Source organism: Aquarana catesbeiana, linkage group LG01 (assembly GCF_042186555.1).
Source record: "Aquarana catesbeiana isolate 2022-GZ linkage group LG01, ASM4218655v1, whole genome shotgun sequence".
In the NCBI taxonomy this organism is placed as follows: domain Eukaryota; kingdom Metazoa; phylum Chordata; class Amphibia; order Anura; family Ranidae; genus Aquarana; species Aquarana catesbeiana.
The window spans coordinates 142208707-142223623 of record NC_133324.1 but is presented as its reverse complement, the minus strand read 5'-3'; the positions used below and the strand labels follow the sequence as shown (position 1 = coordinate 142223623).

At 47.2% G+C, this 14917-nt stretch overlaps 1 protein-coding gene across 1 annotated transcript in view; it reads left to right on the top strand.

Annotated features, from left to right (window-relative positions):
* MCCC2 (methylcrotonyl-CoA carboxylase subunit 2) overlaps window positions 1-14917 on the top strand; it is a 177473-nt gene that overhangs the window by 110532 nt on the left and 52024 nt on the right. Inside the window, exons 11-12 of the mRNA XM_073624396.1 lie at window positions 8300-8372; window positions 8469-8545. Coding sequence (XP_073480497.1) covers window positions 8300-8372; window positions 8469-8545 — 150 coding nt within the window. The remainder of the gene's footprint in view (window positions 1-8299; window positions 8373-8468; window positions 8546-14917) is intronic.

The window sequence follows — 14917 nt, the reverse complement described above, 5'->3', positions numbered from 1 at the left end:
CATTATTTAAGTTATTTTTTTAAAATATTTAAGTTTTGTTTTTCAATTGAGTTGTACAGTTTATAGGTCATGTTAAAGGTAGAAACAGTTCTGAATTTATTTATCTTTGTCTCAACCTGACAATTTAATAGGGGTGTGTACACCTATAATATATACACACTGTATGTCTGCTTGCACTCCATCTATCCATCCACATGCACACTTGGATAATAGGATTCAATCTGTGTCTAATTGAAAGAATCAAAGAAGTGGTTATAGTAGACATACCACATGGCGCACCTACATTCATCAAGTTCACTGGCATGGCCTATCTGAAAATCTACACAACAAGACCGTGTAAAGGTCTTCCAGGAGGGAGATGTATTTTTCTTGTTGATAATATGGTGAATTAGCTTTTTCATATTACCACCTTGACTTACCGGTTATTATATCATGATAATTTCATGTTTAATTAACATGAATGTGTACCATCTGTACCTGACAAACATACATATCAAATACCCAGACAGCCATTTATACACCTTATGCATCACAAACCGTGCAGACAATTAAAATCCTCCTAACTAGGTGTGGAGATATCCTGCTGTTTGCTGCATTGCCATCAATACAAGGCTAGTAGGAACATAATTGAAGTAAAGCTGAACTGTACCCTGACATGGCATGGCATCATTCAGAATTAATCAGAAGCACTGCATGCCTCTCCAACATGAAGATTTTTCCCCATGTGCTTGTGCTGCAAGATTTATACACATCGTATCTGATCATATTGTCTGCCCCATAGTGGACCTCTGTAGAAGTCATTCTATATTTGAATCCCGGATTATCTGTTGTGTAATTGCCAATTGCCAGGATGGCTAAAGGTGACGATTTCCATTAGTATCCCCGAACTGTTAATTTTGTTTCCTCCTGCTGAAAGGTATGCTCTTTTAGATTGAGCAGGCATCTTTCTTTGCATAGCCATGATTTGGTTTAGTAGAATGACAGCTTTTTTCCCCACCATGTATTCAGAGCCGTTCTTGTTAAAGTGACCTTATCGCTACAGGGTCAAAGCCTAAAGTAGGAATACGTGCAGAAAAAGAGGCAATATACTTCCCTTTCCAGAGGATTGTGTCATGAAACGATGCTGCTTGCCAGCTGCCACACGTATCCAATATTTCCTACTACCCCCAAGAACACAATGGTTCCTCTTGCCAGCTGACATGTCGGTACAGGACATACAAGTGGCCAGGGAGCAGCGTCCCTGGCATTTCAGGCACAAGCCACCAGAAATGTAAGTATATATTGTCTCTTCCTTCTACAGGTACAGTATTTGTTTTCTTCACCCTGTAGGGACCGTGAATTTTAAAAAAGTAAATTTTAGCCAAAATAAAATATAATTCTGAAAATTTTAACTAACAAAATAAGTGAACAAAGTTTGAATGTTAATGGTAAAAAATATACCTAAAAATAATAGTTAAGGGGTAAATAAATTGATTAGTGCTGATTAGGGTAACTTAAAGGTTAATAGAAGGTGTAATGTCTGCCTTAAATGCTTCCTCTGTCCGGTACCACACGATCCAAGACCCTTTTAGCCCACCCAGTCACTAGCCGTAACTCAATGTAGGGTGAAAAACATCAGACTCTGTATTAGACCTCGGCCATTCCCATCTGGCACTTATCGGGCTGGATAGTGAGGTTGGCCTCTGTAATTAGGTCTAGGACGGTGCCTACATGCCGGAGGGGGTCGTGACATGTTTCACTGAAGATGGGAGTGTCATCAAGGTAGGCGCAGGCAAAGTCTTGGCAGCCCTGCAGCAACTGATCCACCGTGCGCTGGAAGGTGGCAGGGGCATTCTTCATCCCAAAGGGCATGCTGAGAAATTCAAACAGCCTGAAGGGAGTGATGAAGGCAGAACGTTCCCTCCCTTCCCCGGTTAAGGGGATTTGCCAGTAACCCTTGCTGAAGTCCAGTGTAGTGACATAGCGGGCCCCAGCGAGACCGTCCGGCAGGTCATCTATATGGGGCATCGGGTAGGTGTCGCTAACTGTGTGGTCATTAAGACATCCGTAGTCTACACTAAATCGAATGGTGCCATCTTTCTTGGGTACAAGAACAACAGGTGTAAAGAGATAGAAGGTTGGGACTTTAAGTGAGGTGGGCAAATGAGACCAGAGGGACAATCACAATTGCTTAAAACATTTATTGATACATAATGACAATTGGACACAAATTACAAAAAAGGTAATAATATCCAATCATATAACAATCCCATCTTGCCTGTTGAATGGGGAACATAATGAGCAGCCCCCAAATGATACAGGATAAAACAACAGAGAAAAATTAATTCATAGCAGTAGCATGAGGTCGCAAGATAAACATTAAAAGCTTGTAGATATATGGACCTAATAAAGTCTATACTTAATATGGTGCTTGTCGTAGGCCCGACGCGTTTCGTGTATCAAACACTCTTCAGGGGCAATATAGCACCAAAGTCTAAAGGGGAAGAAAAAAAGGGGACAGTATGATGAAAGACTGGATAAGGTACAAAAAATGCACTAGGAGCAAAATAAACATATAAAGGAGACTGGCAGCCACTAAGCCCCCATGGATACTCACATGTTACAGGAATGCGAACTCCAAGAGGTCCGCAAGCAGCTGGCCACCCAATAACTCAGGTCCGGGAGCTGAGGGAGGAGCTTAGAGAAAAGAGCCGGGAGGTAAAGAGGGCCACATACATAGGTGTTCAATGAATGAAAGATCCACACTGGTAACAAGTAAGGTGAAGGTTCTGGGGTAAGAAGAGTAATATATGTCAAGTATAGCCCCATATAAAGCTGGAGCCCCTAATAGCAGAGAGGTGTATAATAATCTAAGGAATGTCCCCCTTACCTAAGGGTGGTATGGAGTAGCCAAACATGTCTGACCCAGTGATGGACGTGTTGTGTAAGAGCAGGCTAAAACAAATGTATGGGTCCTATCTATACAGCCAATCCCCGCCCCAATCAGAGAAACTCCCCCCAGCATCACGTGGTGCAGACAAAGGCTGGCAGGAAACTCCTGGGATCCCTCCCCTTTCCCCCCTCGTCCGCTAAGGCGGGTGCGGGTTTCCGGGGCGGGTTTCCCATTGTGCGTCGGCATCACGCCCCCTCGTCATGCGCGTGACCTCTGCGTGAGCGTCCCGGCGCTGACGTTGTGTTTTCCTTCTCGTGCGGACACGTGGAGGGCGACTTCTCCAGCAGCTGTGAGCGGCAGTGGCCGCTGCGTTGGTAGGAGTTTCCCGCCAGCCTTTGTCTGCAGCACGTGATGCTGGGGGGAGTTTCTCTGATTGGGGCAGGGATTGGCTGTATAGATAGGACCCATACATTTGTTTTAGCCTGCTCTTACACAACACGTCCATCACTGGGTCAGACATGTTTGGCTACTCCATACCACCCTTAGGTAAGGGGGACATTCCTTAGATTATTATACACCTCTCTGCTATTAGGGGCTCCAGCTTTATATGGGGCTATACTTGACATATATTACTCTTCTTACCCCAAAACCTTCACCTTACTTGTTACCAGTGTGGATCTTTCATTCATTGAACACCTATGTATGTGGCCCTCTTTACCTCCCGGCTCATTTCTCTAAGCTCCTCCCTCAGCTCCCGGACCTGAGTTATTGGGTGGCCAGCTGCTTGCGGACCTCTTGGAGTTCGCATTCCTGTAACATGTGAGTATCCATGGGGGCTTAGTGGCTGCCAGTCTCCTTTATATGTTTATTTTGCTCCTAGTGCATTTTTTGCACCTTATCCAGTCTTTCATCATACTGTCCCCTTTTTTTCTTCCCCTTTAGACTTTGGTGCTATATTGCCCCTGAAGAGTGTTTGATACACGAAACGTGTCGGGCCTACGACAAGCACCATATTAAGTATAGACTTTATTAGGTCCATATATCTACAAGCTTTTAATGTTTATCTTGCGACCTCATGCTACTGCTATGAATTAATTTTTCTCAGTTTTATCCTGTACCATTTGGGGGCTGCTCATTATGTTCTCCATTCAACAGGCAAGATGGGATTGTTATATGATTGGATATTATTACCTTTTTTGTAATTTATTTGTGTCCAATTGTCATTATGTATCAATAAATGTTTTACGCAATTGTGATTGTCCCTCTGGTCTCATTTGCCCACCTCACTTAAAGTCCCAACCTCCTATTTCTTTATACGCACAGGGATGGAGACTTAGTGTCTCATCTAAAGTCCCAATCTTTATTATTTTTATCTTAAGAACAACAGGTGAGTCCCAGGGGCTCTGGGAGAGTTGGATAATTCCCAGGTCCAACATTTCATTCAGTTCTTGTTTTATGGTGTTCCGGACGGCTTCTGGAACTCGGTAAGGGGCTTGTTGGATGGGCCGGGTTTGCAAGGTTTCCACACGAGTGGTAAAGGGTCGCCCTTCCAGGCCGAGAGGAAAAGATGGGACGGTGGTGGTGCACAACGGTCTTCATGGACACTTGCTGTTCCTGGCTGAGCTGGGGGCCCAAGGGTACCTGGTGTACGTCAGCCGAGTGGTGCGCTACCTCCAGGAGATCAAGCACGACTTTGTCGTCTTCTTCAGAGGGTAGGGAGCACACCGCCAGGGTGGGAAGGTTTCTGTCATGGTATTCCTTGATCATGTTGAGGTGCACAGTCTTTTGCCGCTTCCCCCGATCATCCAGTGCGAGAACATATTTGGTCTCCTTTAACTTCTTGATGATTTGAAAGGGTCTCTCCCATGTAGATTGTAATTTGTTTTGGGGATTTGGGACTGTTGGCTGTTGAGGACCTGTTGGCTCTTGGCAAACTCGCAGGTTCGATTTTTGCGGTCATATCACATTTTTTGGCGGGTTTGGGCAGCGTTGAGATGGTACACCTGGAGCCCAGCAAGTTGGCCCATTTGTTCACGCAGTTCTAGGACGTAGGGGACCACAGGAACCCCCGTATTGTGTAGTTGGCCCTCCCAGTATTCTTTCAGCAGGGTCAGGGGGCCTCAGACCTTCCTCCCATACAGCAGCTCAAAGGGGGAAACCCAGTAGATTCCTGGGGGACCTCCCGGTAAGCGAAGAGGTAGGTGGAGGAGGTACCATTCCCAGTCTGGTTCCTGGTCAATAATGGCACATAGCATGGCCTTCAGGGTCCCGTTGAAACGCTCACACCAGTCCGCTGGGTTTGGGGTGATAGGGGGTGGCCCTCACTGCCAGAGGAACTGAATCAGATCAGACATAAACTGTGTACCTTGGTCTGACAGAATTTTGTCTGAAAAGCCCACTCGTGTGAATACCGTAACTAGGGCTTCTGTGACTTTGGGAGCTGTTATGTTGGAGGGGGCCACTGCTTCGGGATAACGGGTAGCATAATCCACCATGGTCAGAATGTACCGCTTTCCAGTTTTGCAGGGGCAAGCCAAGGGTCCCAGGAAGTCGATAGCTATCCGCTGGAACAGCTCCTCAATGATGGGCAGGGGTTGCAGGGGGGCTCATTGGCCACCTGTCCTCCCATGTCGCTGACATGTATCGCTGATGCGACAATAGTGAGCTACCGCTTGGGACATCCCGGGCCAATAGAAGGCCTGGGCTAACCGTTTTTCTGTCCATAACTTCCCTTTTTGCCCCGCTATGGGAATGTCGTGAGCCAGGGGTAGCAGTTGGGACACTATCAGCTGCTTGGTAATGGTCTGAGGTCCCCCCATGGGAGCGATTTCTACAATTTGGTATATTAATCCGTTTTCCTGCATCTTGTCACCCGCTCCCGAACCTGTAAGCCCTACCCCGGTCCAGAAGCCCATCAGAGTAGGGTCAGTGGCTAAGTCCTGTTCAAACCGGTCCCGATCCCTGGTTACTCCACTAGTGGCAGGTGTTGGGGAAGGGTCACTCACCACAGGCGGCAGATTTCCATCCAGGTTCTGAAGCTCCTCCTTCCGCTGGGTGGCTTCCCGGTGGGCTTGATTTCACGTGACGGCCCCGACAAAGACACGGGAGGTCACCGACATCCTTCCCAAGAAGCACATCTGCAGGTAATCCTCCCATTACTCCTACATCACAGCGCTTGGGCCCCAGTCCATAGTCCAGGGTGACAGTAGCGAGGGGATTGAAGCATTTGGTGCCGCCTGCCAATTGGATCACTATTCCTGGGCCGGGTTGGAGAGCACCAGGGCGCGCAACTCGTGGGTCCACAATAATGAGGAACGCACCTGAATCTCGGAATCCCACTGCCTTTTGACCAACCACAGTGACCTCTTGTAGGTGCTTTCCTTGGAGAAGTGATGTAGGTGCCTCAGCAGGTTGTAGGCCAAAGACCCTGGGAAGGGTGTCCCAGTTGGCAGAAGAGGAACATCAGTGTGGAGCGGGTGGCGGCAGGTCCTCGGGAGCTTAGTACAGATCCACATAATGTACTGGCATGCCAGGGCTAGGTCTGAGAGTCTTGGTTCTGGCAGGGCAGCTGGCCCGATAATGACCAGGCTGCCCACAGCCAAAACAGAGCCTTTCCAAGGTGGGTCTTGCTGTCCGCTGTGGTGGGATCGGGTGGTGTGGTAGCGGGACCTGAGGGGTTGGTGCTGCCTTGGGGTTCATCCGACGATGGGGAGGCATGCAGGGCCCAGAGTGGGGCTGGAAACTTGGGGTGCCTCGGCCGGGGGGCTTCCGCCATTGTGTGTTGATCAAGAGTGCCTCATCCACTAAGGCTGCAGCTTTCTCTAGGGTGGCAGGTTTTCGCTCCTGCACCCAATGTCAGAGCTCAGGGGGGCACTTTAAAAATAATTGTTCCTTCACAACAGCCTGTATGATCTCCTCAGGAGAGGTGGCCTTCTCCCCTTCCAGCCATTGGCAGAATGCTACGGACAGCTTGTGCGCAAACATTTAGAAGGAGGTCTCGGGACCCGAGGGGTAGTCTAGAACTGGGCCGGACACACCTCTGGCGATACAGCGTAATAGTCCAGTACTGCCCGTTATAGGTCCTCATAGCCACGTTTCTTGAGAGGGTCCATCATTCGATAAGCCTCAGGCACCCCCCCATGCAGTCCTACTACATGGCGGGTCCAGTCTGCGGGCGGAACCCCCGGTAGTTCGCATTGATGTTCAAAGTCCTGATGAAAGAACCCAGCCACATCCCCCGTATTGTCTTGGTAGGGCTTAAAGTCCAGCCTGGAAATTCTTTGGGTCTCACGTACCACATGGAGAGACACAGGGATGGTGGCTTGTTTTTTTGTGGTCCCCCATTCCTTTTGCCTTTTCTTGTGCCTTTTCAATGGCTGCAAGCTTTCTTTTGGTGGTGGCATCCTTCCCCAGAATGGCCATCTCTTCCTTGTACCAGACAACCCAAGGGCTCCTGGTGTGCAGACTTTCGTCAGCCATCTTGAGCGTTCTCGTCCCGCTGCTGCCAACCAGTTGTAACGGACCTCCATCAACAGGTCTATGTCCACCTTAAATACTTCCTCTGTCCGGTACCACACGATCCAAGACCCTTTTAGCCCACCCAGTCACTAGCCGTACGTAACTCAGTGTAGGGTGAAAAACAGCACACTCTTTATTGAAACACATGTAACAGATATACAACTCAGGGACACTCCCCCCCCCCCCCCCCCCCCCTCACTTGGATTCAGGGCGGGGTAAACTGTCCAATAACAATAGACACAAAGGTCAGGTGTATTCAAACTTCTCATCAGTAAATAGTCTTATCAGTAGGGAGGGGCTGCTGGAGGAATCCCCCCCCCCCCCCAATCCACCTAAACATACATCCCATAATTATCCTTTTCTCCCAAGGCCGATAGATACAACAGAACGATGGAATACAACCACACCCAAAGTGACATTTCTTTCACTTCTAAGGCTGTTATACTCATGTCATGTGCAGATCATAGATCACCCCTTTGGTATGCACATGAATAAGTAAATGAGTTGTTACGTTTTATCTCTCAATGACACTGGACACCGAGGGAGCACAAGATGGCTACCTCACCATCTGCCGCAGCAACAGGTGAAGTGCTTTCTCCCCATAGAAATAAATTAAAGCATTTTTCTTTATTTTTTTTTATGCTGGGGATGCTGAAACTTTGTAAAAAGGTGTTTTTTTTTTATTTTTGTTTTTTCTTACCCAAGATCCAGTACTGCGACATGCGATTTTCGTGCCGCAATCGAAAGTGCCTGATCCAACATGCTGGATTTTGTTTAGAAAAACAAAACAAATAATGGCACAATCGTATGCCACATTTTCATTTTTCGATCAAAAGAACGTTCAGTTTTTTCATTTACATGCTTGGTTTCTCTTACAAAAATACTTCCACTTGTTCCTGCTTTTTATAGGTCATCGCCAGGGTTGTTGATGGAAGCAAATTTGATGAGTTCAAGGCACTTTATGGAGATACACTAGTTACAGGTACAAGATGCTGCATTGTCATATTTTACTATAGCCTGTGTGCATTTTTTTAAGACTGCTTTTCACTAAAATGTTAACATTGTTTCTATCTTAAAGGATTTGCCAGAATATTTGGTTATCCTGTCGGAATTATAGGAAATAACGGTGTCCTTTTCTCTGAATCTGCAAAAAAGGCAAGTACCAAACACAATGTCCTTCTGTTGTCTGGGGTCTGTGGGTGGAGCTTGATAGGTTTAACCAGCCATTTTACATGTGTGTAAATTTCATTGATGATTGCTTTTTTATAGCTGTTATGTTCATGATAATGTATATAAATTTGTATATCACTTGAACAGGAACCAGTTATATTAGATTAAGGGATGTAGTTACAGTGCATCCGGAAAGTTTTCACAGCGCTTCACTGTTTCCACATTTTGTTACGTTACAACCTTATTCCAAAATGGATTAAATTCATTATTTTCTTCAAAATTCTACAAACAATACGCCATAATGACAACATGAAAGAAGTTTGTTTGAAATATTTGCAAATTTATTAAAAATAAAAAAACAAAAAAATTACATGTACAGTGGGGGCGGAAAGTATTCAGACCCCCTTAAATTTTTCACTCTTTGTTATATTGCAGCCATTTGCTAAAATCATTTAAGTTCATTTTTTTTCCTCAATGTACACACAGCACCCCATATTGACAGAAAAACACAGATTTGTTGACATTTTTGCAGGTTTATTAAAAAAGAAAAACGGAAATGTCACATGGTCCTAAGTATTCAGACCCTTTGCTCAGTATTTAGTAGAAGCACCCTTTTGATCTAATACAGCCATGAGTCTTTTTGGGAATGATGCAACAAGTTTTTTCACACCTGGATTCAGGGATCCTCTGCCATTCCTCCTTGCAGATCCTCTCCACTTCTGTCAGGTTGGATGGTAAACGTTGGTTGACAGACATTTTTAGGTCTCTCCAGAGATGCTCAATTGGGTTTAAGTCAGGGCTCTGGATGGGCCATTCAACAACAGTCACGGAGTTGTTGTGAAGCCACTCCTTCGTTATTTTAGCTGTGTGCTTAGGGTCATTGTCTTGTTGGAAGGTAAACCTTCGACCCAGTCTGAGGTCCTGAGCACTCTGGAGAAGGTTTTCGTCCAGGATATCCCTGTACTTGACCGCATTCATCTTTCCCTCGATTGCAACCAGCCGTCCTGTCCCTGCAGCTGAAAAACACCCCCACAGCATGTTGCTGCCACCACCATGCTTCACTGTTGGGACTGTATTGGACAGGTGATGAGCAGTGCCTGGTTTTCTCCACACATACCGCTTAGAATTAAGGCCAAAAAGTTCTATCTTGGTCTCATCAGACCAAAGAATCTTATTTCTCACCATCTTGGAGTCCTTCATTTTTTTTTTAGCAAATTCCATGCGGGCTTTCATGTGTCTTGCACAGAGGAGAAGCTTCTGTTGGGCCACTCTGCCATAAAGCCCCGACTGGTGGAGGGCTGCAGTGATGGTTGACTTTCTACAACTTTCTCCCATCTCCCGACTGCATCGCTGGAGCTCAGCCACAGTGACCTTTGGGTTCTTCTTTACCTCTCTCACCAAGGCTCTTCTCCCCCGATAGCTCAGTTTGGCCAGACGGCCAGCTCTAGTAAGGGTTCTGGTTGTCCCAGACGTCTTCCATTTAAGGATTATGGAGGCCACTGCTCTTATGAACCTTAAGTGCAGCAGAAATTTTTTTGTAACCTTGGCCAGATCTGGGACTTGCCACAATTCTGTCTCTGAGCTCTTCAGGCAGTTCATTTGAACTCATGATTCTCATTTGCTCTGACATGCACTGTGAGCTGTAAGGTCTTATATAGACAGGTGTGTGGCTTTCCTAATCAAGTCCAATTAGTATAATCAAACACAGCTGGACTCAAATGAAGGTGTAGAACCATCTCAAGGATGATCAGAAGAAATGGACAGCACCTGAGTTAAATACATGAGTGTCACAGCAAAGGGTCTGAATACTTAGGACCATGTGATATTTCAGTTTTTCTTTTTTAATAAATCTGCAAAAATGTCAACAATTCTTTGTTTTTCTTTCAATATGGGGTGCTGTGTGTACATTAATGAGGGAAAAATTAACTTAAATGATTTTAGCAAATGGCTGCAATATAACAGAGTGGCTGCAATATAACAGGTCTGAATACTTTCCGTCCCCACTACATACAGTAAGTATTCACAGCCTTTGCTCAATACTTTGTTAAAGCACCTTTGGCACCAATTACAGCCAACCAATTGAGGTCCAGAACGCTCTGGAGCAAGTTTTCATCAAGGATGTCTCTGTACATTGCTGCATTTATCTTTCCCCTGGTTCCTGACTACTCAACCAATTCCTGCCGCTGAAAAACATCTCTACAGCATGATGCTGCCACCACCATGCTCTACTGTTGGGATGTATTGGCCAGATGATGAGTAGTGCCTGGTTTCCATCAGACATGATGCTTGCCATTCAGGTAAGAGTTCAATCTTTGTTTCATCAGACTAGAGAATTTTGTTTCTCAGGGTCTGACAGTCATTCAGGTGCCTTTTTGGCAAATTCCAGGTGGGCTGTCATGTGCCTTTTACTGAGGAGTGGCCTCCATCTGGCCACTCTACCACACAGGCCTGATTGGTGGAGTGAAGCAGAGATGGTTGTTCTTCTGGAAGGTTCTCCTCTCTCCACAGGGAAACGCCGGAGCTCCGTCAGAGTGACCATCGGGCCTATAAGGCCCTTTTCCCCTGATCGCTCAGTTTGTCCTGGCGGCCGCTCTAGGAAAAGTTGTGGTGGTTCCAAACTTCTTCCATTTACAGATGGAAGAGGGGGAGGCCATAGGTGTCTGAAAAGCGGTTGTACACCGCTCAAGCACTGCCGCCGCTATTGCCGCCATTACAGGTCAGGCCCCATCACTACCGGTCTCTCTCCTTCCTCCCCCAGCCTTCCTCCATATTATTTCCAGAGGGTCGGCCAGTGCGGGAAGCACTCGTTTTTTAGAAATTCGAGGGGGGGGGGCCCGTAGAGGGGGGTGTGGGGTGTCAGCACAGGTGCTTAGACGGCCACTCAGGCCAGCTGCAGGCTATTTAAAAGCACTCTGTACAGGTGCTCTGAGCCTTTGGAGGGACACAGAGCTGACGGTCGCATGTAAGGTGGGACACAGGCATTCTCCTAGGCTGCATTTACTAAGGTAACACCAGACTGGGCATTTGGTAGCAGGGCTTTTAGCCGGACTACATCGCTCAGCAGTCAGTGTTCATTTTGTGATACCTCCACCTTGTTGCTTTGCACTATGGGTAGAAGAGGTTCAAACACCCCAAGAACCAGAGACTCTAGGGGATCTCTGTCGGGTTCTGAGGACCCCCTTTCTGCAGCATCCTCCCCCCCTGAGGGGCCAGGGACGGCTAGCCAGAGGGAGCCATTGGGGTCAGGGGCTATACCTGCCTCCGGCACTTCAGCCCCTGTATACGTTACACAGGAGGTTTTTTCCTCAACCATTAGTGGTTTAGAGGAGAGATTAATGGCCGTGATTACATCTTCACTCAGTGGAAGAAAACGCACTAGGCCTTCCTCTGTTTCCCAAGACCCTCAGGAAGAGGAGCCCTGGGATAAGGGAGACGAATCCCTTTCAGGGGATCGGGATGGGACGGATGATTCCTCTTAGGAGGAATCAGGTGGAGAGGGACCCTCTGCGACTTCTCAGGAGGAGAAAGTCTTAGTGCAGATCCTTACTGGATTGGTCTGCTCCACATTCAAGTTGCCCGTATCTGAATCGGTTAAAGAACCCTCTTCTTCTTTGGGGTCACTGAAGCCTCCTCAAACACCACATGCTTTTCCTCCTGTTCATAGTTTACTTGAAAAGCTCTATTATTCTGAGTGGGATCACCCAGACAAACGTTTTTTCTGCCGAACAAGTTTTCAACACTTTATCCGATGGAAGAAAAGTTTATTAAAATGTGGGGAATACTGGCCATTGATGCCGCCATTTCCTCCATAAATAATAGTCTGACTTGTCCTGTAGACAATGCTCAGATGCTCAGGGATCCTGTAGATAAAAAGATGGAATCCCTATTGAAGGATGTTTTCTCCTTGGCAGGTTCAGTGGCTCAACCTGCAGTTGCAGCGATTGGAGTCTGTCAATACTTAAGAGACCATGTTAAGCAGGTTATCAAAGTATTACCTGAACAGCAGGCCCAGGGGTTGGCTAACCTTCCTGCAGCCTTATGTTACGTTGTTGACGCCATCAGAGATTCTATCGTGCAAACCTCTCATCTTTCACTGGGGTTGGTGCATATATGTAGAATCCTATGGTTGAAAAATTGGTCAGCCGAAGCACCATGTAAGAAGCTGCTGGCTGGGTTTCCGTTTTGTGGTGCAAGGTTGTTTGGAGAAGACTTGGATGACTATATCAAGAAAATCTCTGGTGGGAAAAGTACTCTCTTACCTGTCAAGAAGAAGAGTAAGCGTCCCTCTTACAAACGGACTCTTTCCCCAGCGCCAGGGGCTTCAGCCTCCAGGCAGTCTCGACGGCCTCCTCCATCTGGGTTCAGAAACAAGAGTCAGCCCCAGGAACAAAAGAAGTCCTGGAGGAAGAAGCCTACCAGGCAAAACACTAAGACCTCTTCATGAAGGGGCGCCCCTGCTCGCTCGAGTGGGGGGAAGACTGCGACAGTTCTCAGAGCTCTGGCAGGAGGACTTCCAGGACAGATGGGTAATCTCCACAGTAACCTTAGGGTACAAGCTGGAGTTTCAGGAATTTCCCTCTCCTCGGTTCCTCAGATCAAGTGTTCCCAGAGACCCACAGAAGAAGCAGTCGCTCCTTCTAGCGTTAGAGCGACTTTTGTCGCAGGAGGTCATTATGATGGTTCCAGCAAAGGACCAGGGATTGGGCTTCTATTCCAACCTTTTTACGGTCCAAAAACCAAATGGGGATGTCAGACCCATTCTGGATTTAAGGGATTTGAACCGATTCCTAAGGATTCAGTCCTTCCGCATGGAATCAATTCGGACAGTAGTCTCCACCCTGCAGGGAGGAGAATTTCTGGCATCGATAAACATCAGAGATGCATATCTGCATGTGCCCATTTTTCCTGCTCATCAGAAGTTTCTGCGCTTCGAGATAGGAGGGCGCCATTTCCAGTTTGTGGCTCTGCCTTTTGGGATAGCCACTGCACCTCAGGTGTTCACAAAGGTCTTGGCCCCTCCTCTGGCCAGATTAAGGGCTCAGGGTATAGCTGTCATAGCATACCTAGACGACCTGCTACTGATAGACCGGTCGGTAGCTGCCTTGAACGGGAACTTGAGAACCACAGTCAAGTATTTGGAACACCTAGGTTGGATCCTCAACCTAGAAAAGTTTTTCCTAAAACCAGTAAGAAGACTGGAGTATTTAGGTCTGATCATAGATACAAGCCAGGAGAAAGTATTTCTACCTCAGGCAAAGATCACTGCTTTAAGGGAGCTGATTCTGGCAGTCAGGACCAAGAAGGGTCCTTCTGTCCGCCTTTGTATGAGGCTGCTAGGGAAGATGGTGTCTTCATTCGAAGCAGTTCCTTATGCTCAGTTCCGTTCAAGACTACTGTAACACAGTATTCTGTCGGCCTGGAACAAAAAGGTTCAGGCGTTAGACTTTCCGATGCACCTGTCGCATGTGGTGCGTCAGAGCCTCAGTTGGTGGCTCATAACCGAAAACCTGCAGAAGGGGAAATCCTTTCTACCGGTTACCTGGACGGTGGTAACAACAGATGCCAGTCTGTCAGGTTGGGGAGCAGTTCTGGAACAGTCTGCTGTTCAGGGGGTATGGTCCAAGACAGAGAGGACCTTACCCATCAACATTCTGGAAATCCGTGCTGTATGTCTAGCCCTAAGGGCCTGGACTATCAGGCTACAGGGTTGCCCGGTCAGGATCCAGTCCGACAATGCCACAGCAGTGGCCTATGTCAATCATCAAGGAGGCACCAGGAGCCGAGCTGCTCAAAAGGAGGTGAACCAGATCTTAGTCTGGGCAGAGAGACATGTGCCATGCATATCGGCAGTCTTCATTCCAGGGATAGAGAACTGGCAGGCGGACTATTTAAGTCGCCAGAAGTTACTTCCAGGGGAATGGTCTCTACATCCCGACGTCTTTTGGAACATATGCCAAAGATGGGGGGTCCCAGATGTAGGTCTCTTTGCATCCCGATTCAACAAAAAGATAGACAGATTTGTGGCAAGAACAAGAGATCCTCTTGCATGCGGGACAGATGCGTTGGTGATTCAGTGGCATCGGTTCTCACTGATTTATGCATTCCCGCCTATTCTGCTACTGCCGCGACTTCTTCGCAGGATCAGGCAGGAAAGGAAGTCGGTACTTCTGGTGGCCCCCGCTTGGCCCAGAAGGACGTGGTATGCGGAAATAGTAAGGATGACGGTGGGTTCCCCGTGGACACTACCGGTATGCCCAGACCTGTTATCTCAAGGTCCAGTGTTCCATCCTGCCTTACAAATGCTAAATTTGACGGTTTGGCTATTGAGACCCACGTTCTGAAGAGTCGTGGGCTTTC